Source organism: Neofelis nebulosa, chromosome 14 (genome assembly GCF_028018385.1).
Source record: "Neofelis nebulosa isolate mNeoNeb1 chromosome 14, mNeoNeb1.pri, whole genome shotgun sequence".
In the NCBI taxonomy this organism is placed as follows: Eukaryota; Metazoa; Chordata; class Mammalia; order Carnivora; family Felidae; genus Neofelis; species Neofelis nebulosa.
The window spans coordinates 5853472-5870334 of record NC_080795.1 but is presented as its reverse complement, the minus strand read 5'-3'; the positions used below and the strand labels follow the sequence as shown (position 1 = coordinate 5870334).

Genomic DNA, 16863 nt, shown 5'->3' with positions numbered 1-16863 from the left:
CACCCAGGCGCCCCTGTTTATTCCTTTTTGAGAGAGAGAGACAGAGAGTGTGAGCAGGGGAGGGGCAGAGTCAGAGGGAGACACAGAATCTGAAACAGGCTCCAGGCTCTGAGCTTTCAGCACAGGGCCCGACGCTGGGCTCGAACTCACGGACCGTGAGATCATGATCTGAGCCGAAGCCGACGCTCAACCCACTGAGCCACCCAGGCGCCCCTCTATTGATGTATTTTTAAGTCATCAGTATTTTACGATCTGGCCTAACTGGATTACTTTGCTATTTGGATGGGTCCTCCAAATACACAGAAGTACACTTTTTGTCCCCGGGAACGAAGGCGACAGTAGTTCGAGACTCTTCTGAATACTCCAGATGCGTACTCGCCCTGAGGGGGCAGCCCCTTCCTTACCACTAAAGCTCAGTGGCACAGCGGCTCTGTCCTAGGGGCATCCAAGAGCTGCTGAGACCCGGGGCGAGCCTCGGTGGTGGTGGGAAGGGGGGCCCGGGGCTGGGCCCGCCCCCGCCGAGTGGGCGGGGCCGGGGGCGGGGCGGAGCGCCCCCGCGCGCTCGGTGCGCCCCCGGGCCGGCAAGCCGGCCGAGTTCCGGGCCGCGTCCTCCCGGCTGAGCCGCCGCGCGTCGCGGGAGCCGCGGGGACGGCGCTGGGCTGAGCGCGGGGCTGCGGGTGCGCGGCGACCGCGAGCGCCGAGCCGGCCCCGGGAGCGCGCCGTGCCGCCCCGGCCAGGACCTGCCCCGGACCGCCGCGCGCGCCTCCGGGACCCGGGGGTGAGCTTTGGGCTTCCGACTTCCGAGGAGCGGGGCCGGCGAGCGCGGGCTGTGTGCTCCAGGGCTCTCTGGTCCCTAGGGGCCCAGAGCGGCCGGGTGGGGACCGTGCCGCCGCGACGGGGGTGGGGGGAGGGGGCGTGCCCAGGAAGGGTTGGGGGCGGGTTTCAGGAGCCGGGGACCGGGAGCGAGCGCGGGACGAGCGCCGGGGGCGGGGTGGGGGGCCTTCGGCGGGGCCCGGGCTCCCCGCGCTGGCCCGTGGGCGGCAAAGTTTGCCTCTCCGGGTCCAGCCGGTTCTCGCGCTCCCGCAGCCCCGCAGGTGCCGCCCCTCCTCGCCGCCAACCATGGAGCCCCCGGTCCAGATCTTCCGCGGGGAGCCGGGTCCCACCTGCCCCCCGAGCACCTGCCTGCCCCCCAACGGCAGCGGCTGGCCGCCGGGCTGGGCCGAGAGCGACGGCAACAGCAGCGGGGGCTCCGAGGGCGCGCCGCTGGAGCCCGCGCACATCTCTCCTGCCATCCCGGTCATCATCACCGCGGTCTACTCGGTGGTGTTCGTCGTGGGCTTGGTGGGCAACTCCCTGGTCATGTTCGTGATCATCCGGTGAGTGCGGGGTCTGGGCGCCGTCGCGGCTGGAGTGGGAGGCGGGGTGGGGGTGGGGGGAGTGAGGCTCCCGGGGGTGGGTGGGGGTGGTCCAGTCACCCGGACGCCGGGTGGGGCGCCAAGCGGGTGGCGGGGATTCTAACCCGTCCTTGCCGGGCTCCGGAGAGTCTCAGAGCGTGGCCTCCTTGAAGTAAGGGATTTCCTGGAAGAGTTTTTGGTGGGGGACTGCGAGGCTCGCACTGCGCAGATCGGGCCGCCAGCGGTGTTTTGAGGATTTGAGTGACAGTCCTCTTGCCCCCCAAGCCCTTGCTGAAAACTGTGGTCAGGGAAAGTACTAGGGTGCGCAGCAAGGTCAGCGTCTCCTGGAAAGGGAGCTAAATTCGTTTGCCTGGCCTTTTTGCCTGGTTGCCTGCCCCAGTTTGGAGCGCTTGGTTTTGTCCTCCGTGAATATTTCTTAAGGTAAGATTCAGGCCCATCGAATGCACTGGAGATACTTCAGAATTTCCTGTGACTCATCAGATTGGTGTTACGGTTTATGAAGCAAAAGCCAATATACTATTTAGGGTTGTTGGTATCCACACATGAGCCGTTTTAGTACTGAAATGTCATCTCATTTATTAAGAATATCAGTGATTTTTGTAAATAAGCCATCTGATATTTATCCTCTGAAGTGTGGGTTGTGGAGGTTTTCAAAAATTGCTTTGCTTTTTATTTTCCACCGAGGGAACCTGAAGGTTCTATTACATTGTTCTTTGGTAGAATTACATGGAAGTCGGTTTCTAGTAATGAATACCCAAATACCCACGTATATAGGCTAGTTTTCTGGTAAGTGAAATGATTCTTATTTTGGTCTCTTTCAACAAAGAAAACAAGAAAAGAAAAAAAAAATCTCAACTTTGGCCTGGAGGCCCTTTGAAATATGTGTGTTTTACTTTCTGGAAGATGTAATGCTTTGGAAATGCACCTTGGATAGTGGATAAGGGGTTTCCATTCCTTTGAGATAAAGGACAAAGTCACTCTTTTCAGGGATACTGAAGGATGAAGAAAAACTACTTTAAAAAAAATTCTCACTTTAGCTCCTTATTTATTATGAACCTTAAGAACATTATCTCTAGTAGCATGAGTCTTGAGATATAATCATCATAATAAAATGCCCATGTATTTATCTGTGTATCTAGTCTTCAGAGTTTCAGGTTTTTTATCTTCATCTGTGCTCCGGACCTAAAACTCATCATTTAAGCCTCCAAATATTATAAAGCTCATTTCACCTACAATTAGCGTTTGTACCTTGGTACCCTGGGTTTCCATAATTGTGTATTGTATTTTACAGGAATTCTATCAGTGAGGAGTAAAGGCTACAGAGGGAGGGGAGATTTGAAAAGCACATCGTTTTTTCAAGTCATTAGTAATTTCAGGGCTGTTCTCCATTAGAAAGACGATTATGGCAACTGAAAGCAAAGAAAAGACAGCTGTGTTCTCAATTTCAATTAAAATTTTTAGGAGATCTTTGGTTCAGAGGCTGTGGTTTTGTGAGAAAACACAAAACGAAGATGCTAGGAACAAAAGCAACTCTGTTCCTACTTATGTCAGATGTAAGTGCACCGGTAAAACAAAAACATCTTCTTGATATTTGAATGAGCACCTGAAGTTTTGAGTTTGAGAAGAGCTTCTTAGTTGCTTAACAACTATTTATATAGCCCTGCAGAGTAGGATAAAAAGGAATGAAGAATCTTACAATGTGTGCAAAGACAACTCCGTGGGAGAACAGTAGACAAGAAATAGAAGTAGAGATGAAACATAAATACATTTAACAATTACATGTAATCGTATATAATTAATAATTACCTTTATAAATAGTAATATAGTATACTTATTAATTATCCATATATTTATGTAACATATGTGATATGTAATTGTCTATATGTACGTGTGTGTGTGTGTGTGTGTGTGTGTGTGTGTGTGTATGTATACACATATCTCCAAAAGATATCCAGGAATAAAATTTGCTAGAAGGGAATACATCCAGCTAAACATACACAAAAAGTTAGCTGGTTCACCTAACACCATTCGTCTTCTCACCCCAGCCCCAGCTACTTGGAGATGAAGTATGAAAGGTGAGGGGTTATGCTATCGTCCTGGAATGCCAACGTACGGAAACATTGGTTTGCTTGCATCTATAGCTAAGAGGACTAAGGAGTGTTTAGAATCAGTTCAGACTGGGAGAGGGTCAAAGAATTGAAAAATAAAGCTTCAGAAGAGAAGTTGGTGGCCTCGGGTTTATTTCACTCCGAAGAAGCAGCTGAAGATTTGAAAGGGGGGCGCTGTGGTGTTCACATGGGAACTGAGAGCCCAGGCGGAGTGCAGGTTCAAACGCGGCTTTCATCTTCCGTGCTGAGGACTGAGCGACACTGTTTGAAAAGATTGAGGATCACTTTGGAGAACGACACTTTTAAAATATTATACATTGGAAAGGGTCATGGTTCAGTCACCTGGGACATCATTCTAGAGACAGGATTTAGATGCTTGGATGTCAGGACAGGTACGGGTCTGAAATGGCCAGCTCAGACCTGGGGAGAAAGTTAGGGTTGTGGAAAAAGGCTTGGATTATTTTTTAGACCCGTCTTACAAATAACTTTCCCACCTTGGGTACCTGAACTGTTGCCCAGTATCCTCTGAATGTATTGAAAGCTTCAAGGTTTTCGTCATGTCTTAGTACCAACTGCCTTAACTGCCTCGTGAGGGCACGGTAACTTGTCACCGTGAGCACCTTAAAACGAAGCACCCCAGCCTCCCTTCTCGCCAGGCTTTCTGGTTTGTGGCCCTGGGGTGGGAGGTTCTTACCTTGGCCCTGGATCTACGTCTTTGGCTCCTGCCGACACTTTGGGTGTGCCCACCCACACCCGGGTCTCGCCAGGCGGTCTCACCTGGGACATCTTAAACTTCCATCCTCCCACAACTTCCACACATACAGCTGTCTCCCCCGTAGCAGACAGGACCAAAACTTAAGGGTATCTTAAGCTATCTACTTCGTGTGCGTTACTTCGTTTAATCTTGATGAAATAAACTGACTGAAGTGGCACCTTGCTAACTGCGGAGCCAGCCTGAGCCAGGTCCTTCCTGTGCTTTAGTCCGCTGCTCAGCTCAGCTCCTGCTGTACCATTCTGGAAACCTGTGGATGCCTTCTTGCCCGGCAGCCCTTCGTTTTCTCCCAGACTCTCTTCTTCTGGCCTCACCCGGACCTTGTGAGGCATCAGTCCAACCTCTCTTGCCAATACACTCAACTGCCTTGCCTTCTTGTCCTGCCTCTGTCTTCCACCAGAGCTTCACCCTGGATCAAGCCACGACCTTGTCTTCCTGATTCCTCTACACAGCTAATTGAATTCTGCCGAATAAAGTCACTGTTATCTTTGCCAAGGCCAGGTCGCCGCCTTCCAAGTGTATCTGACCCCAAGTCTTCCTGGTTTTCTGTGTCTCTCTCCTATTTCCAGAAAGAGCCAATTCCTTTTCCCATGTCTCACTTAAAAACAAACAAACAAACAAACAAACAAACAAACAAACACCCAACCCTAATTTAATCAATACTAATGCCTAAGCCCTCTCCCCGACCATAATTCTTCATGGTCAGGGGAATGGTCTGATCCAGTTGTGCACTGTGACTCTAGAATCCAGCTTCTGGGAGCACTTTTCCTACGTATGTGTTTCGGCAGCTGCCCTCCCCTCATTCCTTGCCATCTCAGTGGAGATGTTTCCTTCTTTCTGTCCAGGGTAATTCCCTGCCCCTGTGAGCTGAATCTCCTCACCTGCTCTTCTGGAGTTTCTGCTGTGTCAGGGATCTCCTTCCTACGCTATCTGTAATCTCTTCACTGATTTTGTCTCGTAAGCATCGGGACATCCTCAAACCTCTGTCATCTTACAGGTAATCAATGTCCATGACCCTCCTACTTTTCTGGGTTCCCTTAGCTAATGGCTTCTCATCTTCCTGTGTGTTGTAGGTAAGCTTCTTGGAGGGATAATCCCTCTTGCTCATTTCTTTGTCTGCCATCCATTCCTCAGCCCAGGGCACTTGGGTTCCCTCCCTGATGCTCTTTTACCAAAGTTAGAGCATCATCATGTTTCCGATGCTCATTTTAGGCTGGCTGTCCCCTAACTTATGTGGAGTTTTTTTTTTTTTTTAAGTTTGTTTGTTTATTTGGAGAAAGAGAGAGGGAGAGAGAGAGTGAGGGCACGAGCACACCGGGGAGGGGCAGAGAGAAAGGGAGAGAGAGAATCCCAAGCAGGCTCTCTGCTGACAGCTGCGGGGCTCCATCCCATGAACGGTGAGATCATGACCTGAACTGAAATTGAGAGTCGGACACGTAACCAACTGAGCCACCCAGGCACGCCATTCTGGGGAGATTTGGCACGCTCGACCAATCCTATGCCCGTCGCGTTCTCAGAGAGCACCCTGTCCTTGACTCCCTGCCACGCCTTCTGGGTTTCTCTTGTCTGCATCACGGACCCCTCTTCCTCTCGTGTTTCTCGATTGGTCGTATTTTCCAGAGCCTTCTCGGAGCTTCTGTCCTCACTTTGCATGCTCTCTGTATTAGTCAGGAATCAACCAGAACAGCAGAACCAGTAGGAGATGTACACGTGAAGAGATTCGTTGTAAGGAATTGGGTTACGTGACTGTGGGGCTGGCTGAGCAAGTCTGGAACCCGTGGGGCAGGTGTCAGGAGAGGCAGGCTGCTGGCCCCAGGTGGAACTTCCTTCTCAGGGCGGCCGCTGCTCTGCCCTATGTTAGTGCACTAGGACCTTCATGACGAAGTGCCACCCATGACTGGGTGGTTTGAACAATAGAACTTGTTTTCTCACAGGGAGGACAAAGTCTGAGGTCAAGGTGCTGGCCGGGCTGGTTTCTTTGGAGACCTCTCTCCTTGGCGTGTAGATGGCCCTTTTCTCCCTGTGTCCTCACAGGGTCTTATGTCATGTGTATCTGTGTCCTAATCTCCTCTGATACAGACACCAGCCATATTGGATTAGTGCCCACCCTCACATCCCATTATACCTTGATTTTACCTCACTTTGCCTCTTTAAAGGCCCTGTCTTCAAATACAGTCACATTCTGAGGTACCGGGGTTAGGACTTGACTGCGTGTATCTTGAGGGAACACGATTCCGCTTAAACACTGCCTGTCCCCTCTCTGTGCCCCTTAAGAAAACACCTTCCTCAAGCTTCAATTTCTATGATAGTTTTGTATATACGTTCTCTTTTGTTGAATTTAAAGAAAAGTTTTACTCTTGCGAAGGTCTGCATCTTGTTGAGTAAAATGTAAGGATAAACAAGGGAAAAATTATTAGGGCAAAAATAGAAGGAATCAAAATTGCTTGTTCCTTGGTCTTAAGGTTTGCCTTTTTTTTTCTCATCAGTTTTCCTTGCTTCATTGCTACCACAATAAAGACCTGTAGGGTGTCAATCCTCTGCTATCTTTGCCCTGAGAGTAGAAGACTTTTGTGTCCCTACAGTTCAACCTGGGCAGTGTTGAAGTGTCCTAAAAGGACATTTGTAAGGGCTTGGGAAAACAAAACAAAACAGAAACCAAATCAAAACAACCAACCAAACAACAACAACCAACAACAACCAGAACCACAAAAATATTCTGGATATGGTTCTATTTCCTGAACTCAAATTTCTTCTCCAAAGGCAGCCAACCCACCCGAGCTTACTGGGCACACAGGTTGTTCTTTTTACAAAGGCACCTGTTTTCTTGCTCATAACTTGGGGGACATAGTGTTTCCTCCCCAAGCCCCTGACAGGAGTCCCACTGTGCCGAGACCGTCTTAGGTTACGTGGCATATGCTGACTCCGGTCACCGCTGAGTTCATCTGGGCCCCATGGTTGAACTTGGGTCAGTCCCAGAAAAGGGTGTGGCTGTCACCAAAGTGGGGAAGTATGAGAAGTGAGGCGACACAGAGTGCTGCCGTGCCTGCCTCTTTTCCATCCATCGCTGTAGTTATATGTACACATATTCCAGATTTTCTCAGATGTCACCGTAGCCTACCTTGGATAATATGGCCAGACTACACCTGGAGAGGCGTTGAAGACAAGGCAGAGACTTGTGGGTATAATTAACCTTGTGCTGCCCCCTATCTGACATCAGCCTTACCCCAGGCTTTGATTGAAAAATATGTTCTAGTTTATCCTGAGCCCTCTCTTGGAATCAGCATTAAACGTTTCCTTTCAAGTAAGCCTAGTAAAGATCGGTCCAGAAGTCATTTTCAAAAGTGCCCATCTTGCATTTCTCGGAGTAATTATTACTTGACAAACTCTTAAAAGAGAGAATCGGTTTCGTTGCAATTGGTGATATGGATTAGCAAAATGGAATTAGTTTCTTCCCTGTGGAACGTGATTGTAGCCGAAATCCAAATCCTTGTGGACGGCGGCAGAGATCAGAGACTAACCAGCTGCCCCTCCCCCTGAATACAAAAGAAAAAGAAAGAAAGAAAACCAAGCGGGTCATCAGCTATCCAGGTCCTAACGTTTAGCAGACTCCAGGCACAATTGTACTCTTCAAAATCACTTCCTGTTTCTGTTGACTTTATGAATCTTTACAATTTTCCGTGGTGACAGTCTTATAGTTGGTTTTAGGAGGGACTTCTTTCTGGCTGGGAGGTGTTTGCTCCTCTCCATTAATCACTCGGCTGTATCTCTCGAGCAGCAGTATCTTGGTGGGAACTGTGCAGCTAGCTGGCACCTTCTTCACTGCAGATTAACTTCCAGATGCACTCAATTCCTCTTGCCCCCAGGGGATGCGGGTGGGGGTCTCTGTCCTCAGTGCAAAATCATAACATTGTATGGCTGCAGGGCAGTCTTCTCTCCTTTTCTCTAAGGTTTGGCTTATGTGGTTTGAGTGGTGCAAATAATGCCAGCTCAAAACTGTATTAAAAGATTTATTTATCCCCCCACAGAAAATCAGCCAATTTCTGTTTCTTTCTTTGGAGGGGACGCCAGCTTATGTCTGAGGTAAAGAAAACTTACGTAAGAGAGTAGATTTTAGGAGTAGGGATAATATCGTAAAAGGCTTGTGTGTGTGTGTGTGTGTGTGTGTGTGTACGTGTGTGCATATTTTTATTTAAACGCTTACCTCCTTCCCTGGTCCAGCAGGCCAGACTTTAGATGAAAGAGGAGAAAAGCAGAAAGCATGTGATGACTATGTGATGAATTCAGAGATCCCAAAGGAACTGATCCAAAGGTGGGGAGGGGAAGCTTTCAGATTAACAATGGCTAGAGTTCTGAGCGAGCATTTTCTTTAACAATGGGAACGATTTTCTCAGTATTAACTCGTTTAACTTCACCAGGTGCTAAACTCTCTTCACCTAGTGAAGGGGGTGTTTCCTTCTGGTAGAGGACAGAGCGGGAGGGTTGTCTTCTCTCCTTTCTACCAGCATCCTGTGGCTTACTTTAGCTATGTCAGTTTTCTGTATAAAATTGGAAAAAGTCATTTGAGATATCTGTATACTTCTAAGTATCCAGAGAGCTGACGATTGGTACACGTCAGTCATCTGAGGTCTGTAGTTTTCTACTGGACATTGTTAGGCATGATAGTGCACAGCTGGATACACTAGACCATTCGTTCTGGGAGTCAAGGCCATGCCAACAGAGAATGAGCAGGTCCAGGACACCAGCTATTGTAGTGAAATCACCACTCTGCATTCTCCCACCACACGCATGGACAGCCTTGCCGGCCATGCAACATGACCCATGTCCACCATTCCAGCTGTATCTCACCGCCAGCGTGGTCACTGAGGTGGTGACAGTCGTGGGACGCAGGGACACAGTTTGCTCCACTGACTTCCTATAGCTTTTGCTCTTTGCACGTGGGTGAGTAATTCTGGGGAACTGAAGGGGCGTGACCATCTACATGAATCCGTGTGAGTCTATGAATTCACATAGCGAATTCACATAGTGACTATGTGAATATAGTGAGTATATTCAATTGCAGAGTCAGATCATCGGAGCAAGTGACTGAATTTCCCTTCCTTCCCTTAAATATCAATAAGCTGTTACCCCTGAGGAAAGAACCATAATTTCAATAGTAAATAATCCAAAAACGTGTCGGGTAGCCAATTAATTTCATCGGGATGAACTGAAAGTCATCTGGAGAATTCTCGGGGCAAACTCCTTGTGTTTTCAAATGAACCGTTCTGAAAAGTCACATTGGTAAAGCCATCATTTGTGATCATTTAAAACATAAAATCTGGAATGCTCTAAATCTGGAAAACGAATAAATCATGCTCGTTGGCCACATAGAGAAGAGAGTGTCAAAACACGTCTCTCATTGTGCTAGTCTTCCGCTGTTGGTTTCACAGGACTCTCCAGAGAAATGTCCTTCTCCTGAGCCTGGTGTGTTGGGGGTCTTGAGACCCTAGTGCCTACAGCCCCAGGGTTGTAATATGGCGGCCAGCTTCCTGTGGGTCAGGAGCCATTGGTTCACCAGACCAACAGCCATTCTTCAGGTGCATTCTGTTGGCCCTTAGGTGTCTGCTGTAGTAAAGGGATCCATTCAGAAAAATGACCACTCGGGTGTGTGTTTCATTCTGTTGGTGCTGTGGTTTCATGGCTACTCAGAAGGCTCAGCTCTTACTTCCCACTGTCTCACTCGTTTGTGGTCTGAGGCAAGCCATTTACATCCTCCTTACTGTTTCCTCACCCAAACAATGGGTATTGCTTGTGGAAAAACTCCCAACACGATAAAGTACCCGACGGCCTTTGTCCAGAGGGGGGCATGCTAATGTCCTATATTCCTGTCGCCTGAATCATGCCCCATTTGCTCATCTCAAAGGTTTTTTTTTTTTTTATTATTATTTTTACCCTCATGATGCTTACTTAACCACACTTACCAGAATGTTTTTCAATCTTGAGCTGCTGGAAGAAGCAGAATTCACAGAACCACATGATTTCTCTGATAAAATCTCTGCCTCCTGGAGAAACTTTGGAATGACAGCTCCGACTTCCTTTACTCGTGAGGTGTGCACTCCACGAACCCCTGAGAAACAGCGAAGCGCAAGATCCTGTCCAGGTCTTCTCTTCTTTAAAATGTGCCCCGATCTCTTCCCCACACACTGATCCTTCCCTTCCGTCTGTCCCTCTAGTTCCTGTGGTAATTTTTGACTCCACTGGTTGAAAAGCTCCCCGGGGGCTCGGTCTGTATATTGAGTCTTTCAGTCACGCTCAATGGCCAGTATGTTGCTGGGTATGGAGCACTTAAAAATGTGTTGAAATAATGAAACGATAAAGACAGGGGAGGAAGCTTGACTCTAACAGGAGAGAAGAGAGGGTGTGTGTATTGTCAGCGTGGGGGGCAATTGTAGGTAAGAGCTAAAAATGCCTGGAATCCACAAAATGGAAAACCTGTGTGTGTATTTAAAGATGGATGATGATTACCCATCAAGATCCTGGATGTATTATGCTGTCGCAAAGCTAAAAAAAGAGCTCCTGATTGAAGAAGCATCATTTAAATTTCAATTCAAACAGCACTTGGGCAGTGTACCTCAACAGGAAGGGATGCTGCTAACCCAAATATGGGCTCTTCTACCCGTATATTGTCAGGGCACAGGAGGCGCATGGGAAGGACGAGGAACCGTCTTATGACTGCTGAGTTGCAAGGTCAGTGTTCCTCCCGCTCGTGCCTCATTTTTCTCACGGCAGGTGCCCTGCTCTCCCAGAACCCCCGCCTGGTGACGCTGGTTCCTGATGGCTCAGCACAAAACCCTGTTCGTGTATGACTGCCAGTCTAAGAACACCTCCCCTCTCAATTCTCTGTAGGGAACTACAGTAGGAAGGTCTTGAGTTAATGTGTGCCGGGGAGCATTTCTTACTCCCGGAGACACGTTGTGCTTCTTTGCCAGGCGATGGCTTTCTTCATGGCCCGACCCGTGTCCCTTATCGTCATCTCCAGGTTTGTAACATTGGCAAGTGTCGCAGGGACAGCCCACAGACTTTGCTCTCTTCGTGCCATATGCTCCTGTGGGGCGTAAGCTAAAAAGTGCAACCACTCACTGCCAGCCCCCCTCCAGCTTCTCCAGACGAGCCAAAAACTTCCCACCCAGATGGTGCCATTTTACTTGAAATACTCGCAAATTTTTGTAAAGGAGTGTGGAGGAAATGGAACATAATTTCATATCTTCTCATAGTAAGAAAGCTTACTCCACTCCCCCCCCCCCGCCCCGCCCAGGGACATCTGATTGAAAGGACTAACTACTCTCTCCATTTGATGAAATACAAACAATCCCCGAGTCCTCAACCAGACCGCCTTTGACCAAGAGGGTCTTATCGTGCTGTCACAGGATCCAGTCGGGTAACGTGCCTGAAGGACCATCAGCAAATCCTCATTGAACTCGTAGTTTATTCACTACTCAGAATTATACCTGTCAGTTCTCCCTTTCGGTGTGGTAAATGAGATCATGACCTGAGCCAACATCAAGAGTCCTACAGCTCAACCAGCTGAGCCACCCAGGTGCCCCTTGCAGTCCCTTTTACAACCATATGACCTTGAGAAATGCACGGAAGTCTGGTGATTCTCAGTGGCCTCAGCTGTAGAATAGGGATACTGATGCCTGCCACGTGGAGCTGGGGTGAGGACTGGGTGGGGTGCATCTGTGGGACGTACAGCAGAGTCTGATGCAGGGAGTGTTTGAAATAAGTGGGTATCGAGACTGTCATTGTTAACATGGACCAGTTGGAAACCAGAGTGATATGGTGACATCAGCATGCTGGCAGATACGGGGTTGTCCATGGCAGGAGGGCACAGGACCATCTCTAGGTCTCTGGTAGGTGTCTCCGGCCCCTGGGGGTGACAGTGGTAGCTCCCACGTGAATGGTCTGAGAAAAGCTAGTTTCTCAGGGAGCAAGGACTTTTGCTTGGACGAGTCTAGTTAAAATTTTGTGTAATTTGTAGGCATTTCTGTTACAGGTGCTCATCTCTCTTCTTCTGAGATCTGCTGACCAGATCTGAATTCTTTATAAGCTCAAGGCTTAAGCAATTTCATACATTTGCTCGTTGAAAGTCTTTTTGGAAGGCTTAAGAGCAAATCACTCATCATTTTGTGATTGCTTAAAGGTGCACATTATATTTTATGTGTCAGCTTTTTGTTTACATTCTAGGTAGTTAGCATATAGTATAATGTTAGTTTCAGGAGCAGCATTTAGTGATTCATCGCTTATGTACATCACTCATTGCTCATCACAACAAGTGCCCTCTTTAATACCCACCACCCATCTAGCCCAACCCCCACCCACCTCGCCTCCAGCAGCCCTCAGTTTGTTCTCTATAGTTACGAGTCTCTTATGGTTTGCCCCCCTCTCATTTTTTTCCTCCGCCTGTATTCATCTGTTTTGTTTCTTAAATTCCACATATGAGTGGAATCATATGGCGTCTGTCTTTCTCTGACTTATCTCACTTAGCATAATGCGTTCTGGTTCCATCCATGTCAGTGCAAATGGCAGGGTTTCGTTCTTTTTGATGGCTGAGTAATATTCCATCGTGTATTCCGCTCCTTTATCCACTCATCAGTCAGTGGACATTTGGGTCCTTTCCATAATTTGGCGGTTACTGATAAGGACATGTTATATTTTTTCATAACTCCTTTTTCATTCCATTCATATTCTTCCAGCATATAAGGTCCCAGGCATCATTTTTACTATTATCTTTTGTATTCAAGCTAAACCATGGCTCTGACGAAAAACTAGGTTCCTCTCTTCTGGTCGTAACTGATGGCTTCCACATACGTAAAAGAGGGAGAGGAGGTGAAGACCATGGAGTAAATTAGACATATTCTCCGGAGCAGGGGCATTCCGTAGTTATCTCAGGAGCTCTTTAAGATAAGCATTATATTTCTCATTTTAGAGTTGAGAATCCAAAGCCCAGTTTTTAGTGACATGTCCAAAATCTAACAGTTGGAGGGAAACATAAGGACCAGAACCCAGGTCGACCCAACTGTGTAAGGCAGGGGACGTCCGTCTAACTTCATAAAGTAAGAGGAGAATATCAAGGTCACCAAATCCGAGAGCAGAAGTTAAAGGCACTGCTTGCTAAAATCTTTGTTAATATCAGGGATTTGTGGGGGAGAAAATGGAAAGAATAGGAGGTCGGCCTGTAAGATGCACTTTTCAAACATAAAACCGCATCTTAAAGAAGACAGTATTTGAACAGATACTATTTCCGTCTTGCTCCCTTGAAACGTTTGTTCTGTCTCAGCAAGTGGACCTTCCCTAGTTACCTGTGCCTTTATAAAGCCTAAGCCCTGAGCATTGGTCATACACATTTAATCACTTTCTAGAACTTACAGGCCACTTAGTAATATTTGAGTGAAAACTGTAAAGGGAAAATATGACATATTTTAAAGTAAACTCCTCGTTCTCCAGATTAAAGCACTGCTTAGATGGCAGAGCATGAAAATGGAAACCAACCGCTCCTGACTCTGTGGCCGTCTTGACCGTGCCTTCATCCAAGCACTGACAGGCCATTTCCTAGCAAGAAGAGGAGAGACCAGGGGAGGATTGGGGGGGTGGGGAGGGGTGGGACGATGAGAATGAAGTATGATCCTGTGTGTCACACATTTTGAGCCAGGTCATCTACTGCCTTTATGGCCATTTGATTTTATTATCTTTGTGTAACAGGAACTGAAACTCAGGAAAGTTTTACATTGAGCCCAGACGCAGGATGATCTGACTTCACAGAAGACCACTCTGCCTCCCAGGAGAGCCCCGGCTGTTCTGTCACTACACGTTAAAAGACATTTCTTATGTGGATATTTATGTATTGAGAGACACCCTGGCAGTGATCAATAATAACCACTGAGCTTGATTTTGTAGCCAAAGCAGTAGTTCTCCATAAGACATGTCCTTACAAATGCCCTTCAATGAAAGCCAAAGCCATAACATTAAGAAAGGACATGGGGCATGGCTGAATTACTTACGATAAGGTCTGCAAATGGGAGGTGTGTGGAAAGTAATTAACATGGATTTCCCCTACGTATCTTAGCATTTGGCCTCTGAAAACCTGCCGATAGCATTTGGAACATTTCCTGCCCTGTAGATCCCTGAGGGAGTGTTCTCTACGTAAAACAATCCTCTTAATTCCGTTTCAGTTGAAAATGGAATTGTTCTAAACTTCATGTTATGATGGAAAGAATCATTTGGGCTTAAAGGCAATCGTTCTTGACCTGCTTTGAAAATTACCATCCCCTCAGTTGGAAGAGGAAGCAACTTATGTGCTTTAAACATCTCTCAAGATGAGAGTAAAGAAAAACTGAGTTATTTCTCACCTACTGTGCTAGATTACATTGAGTGCCATGATGTGTATAAAGAAGAACTCAATCTGCTTTATGTACATAATGCATTTAAGACAAAAAAACTAGTGGCACACTGGCAAACAAAATCAACAGACTTAGTTGTGTTTTCCATTAAGATGGAAAGTATTTTATTTATTTATTTATTTATTTATTTATTTATTTATTTTATGATTTAAATCCAAGTTAGTTAATATATAGTGTAATAATGATTTCAGGAATAGAATTTAGTGATTCATCACTTACGTATAACTCAGTGCTCATCCCAAAATTGAATGTTATTTTCAAAGTGAAAACTGGAGAAGAGGGTACTGTTGGTGGGAACGCACACTGGTGCAGCTACTTTGGAAAACAGTGTGGAGGTTCCTCAAGAAACTAAAACTAGAACTACCCTACGATCCAGCAATTGCATAATTCAGTATCTACCCAAAGGATACAAAAATACAGATTGGAAGGAGTATGTGTACCCCAGTGTTTATAGCAACATTATCAACAGTAACCAAACTATGGAAAGAGCCCAAGTGTCCATCGACTGATGAATGGATAAAGAAGATGTGGTATGTGTGTGTGTGTGTGTGTGTGTGTGTGTGTGTGTGTGTATACATATATATACATGTATATATATGTACACACACATATATACATATATACATAAAATAGAATATATATAACTATATATATAAATTTTTATTTATATTTATATAAAATAGAATATATATATAAAATAGGATATATAATATACATAGTAGAATATTACTCAGCCATCAAAAAGAATGAAATCTTGCCATTTGCAGTGATGTGGATGGAGCTAGAATGTATTATGCTAGACGAAATAAGTCAATCAGAGGAAGACAAACACCATATATTTCACTCATATGTGGAATTTAAGAGACAAAACATACATGGGGGAAAAAGGGAAGAGAAGGAAACAAACCATAAGAGACTCTTAATGATAGATAGCAAACTATGGGTTGACAGAGGGAGGTGGGTGGGAGATGGGCTAGGTGGGTGAGGGGAGGGCACTTGGGATGAGCACTGGGTGTTGTATGTAAGTGATGAATCACTGAATTCTACAACTGAAACCACTATTGTATTGTATGTTAACTAAAATTTAAATAAACTAAAATTAAATTTAAAAAAGAAGACCATTTTGGATTTTCAAGAGACATAATCACAATGACGGAAGTTGAGTAAGTTTTATCTTTGTTTTATTCAGGGAAAGGGAAGAAATAAATTATGTAAAAAATGCTTAAGGCCAAGCAGCTCCAGGGTTAAAATGAATTGCCAGTCACAAAATAAAGACCTGTGTTATACACAAGTCTGTCCAAAAGATCTATATGTGTATTCACCTATTTATGTATGCTATCCTTTGCCTTTTTTAAATTTAATTATATTTTGAACACAGCACGAGAATAAAAGCTAGGTAGAGTCAGAGACTTTTGCCCATTGTCTTCTACTACTCCTAATGTCTAGAACAGTCCTTTTGCCTATTAGACGCCTAATACGGATTTGACCTGGAGATGAAGAGAAATGACCTTGTTTCTTGTCTTTTAGATACACAAAGATGAAGACAGCAACCAACATTTATATATTTAACCTGGCGTTGGCGGATGCTTTAGTTACTACAACCATGCCCTTCCAGAGCACCGTCTATCTGATGAATTCCTGGCCATTTGGGGACGTGCTGTGCAAGATTGTCATTTCCATTGACTACTATAACATGTTTACCAGCATATTCACCTTGACCATGATGAGTGTGGACCGATACATTGCTGTGTGCCACCCCGTCAAGGCTTTAGACTTTCGCACACCCATGAAAGCAAAGATCATCAACATCTGTATTTGGCTGTTATCGTCATCTGTCGGCATATCCGCGATAGTCCTTGGAGGGACCAAAGTCAGGGAAGGTAAGGACCATCACTGTCACCTCATTTGCAAAAACCTCACTTCTAATGATGTAAACTCCTGATGTGCAAGTGAGTAGGACACACAGCTAGGGGAAAAACCAAAAGCCAGTGGAAATACTATGCCTAAATCCACGGAAGATGAGAAACACAACCATTTGTGCTGTCCGTGTCTACACATAGGATAGGATAAAGACATTACCCAGATACAGATGCCCAGCCTATCTGCTATTCTGGAAGTGCTTATCAGAATCTGGA

The 16863-nt window shown here is 46.2% G+C and overlaps 1 protein-coding gene across 2 annotated transcripts in view; it reads left to right on the top strand.

The window, feature by feature from the left end:
- Positions 1-428: 428 nt before the first annotated feature.
- Positions 429-16863, top strand: part of OPRK1 (opioid receptor kappa 1) — a 30797-nt gene continuing 14362 nt past the window's right edge. The window contains exons 1-3 of one of the 2 annotated variants that reach the window (XM_058699560.1): positions 429-778; positions 1087-1376; positions 16256-16608. In XM_058699560.1, coding sequence (XP_058555543.1) covers positions 1120-1376; positions 16256-16608 — 610 coding nt within the window. In that variant the 5' untranslated portion in view covers positions 429-778; positions 1087-1119. Of the gene's footprint in view, positions 779-1001; positions 1377-16255; positions 16609-16863 lie in introns of those variants that run through there. The other variant, XM_058699561.1, reaches the window with a different exon arrangement.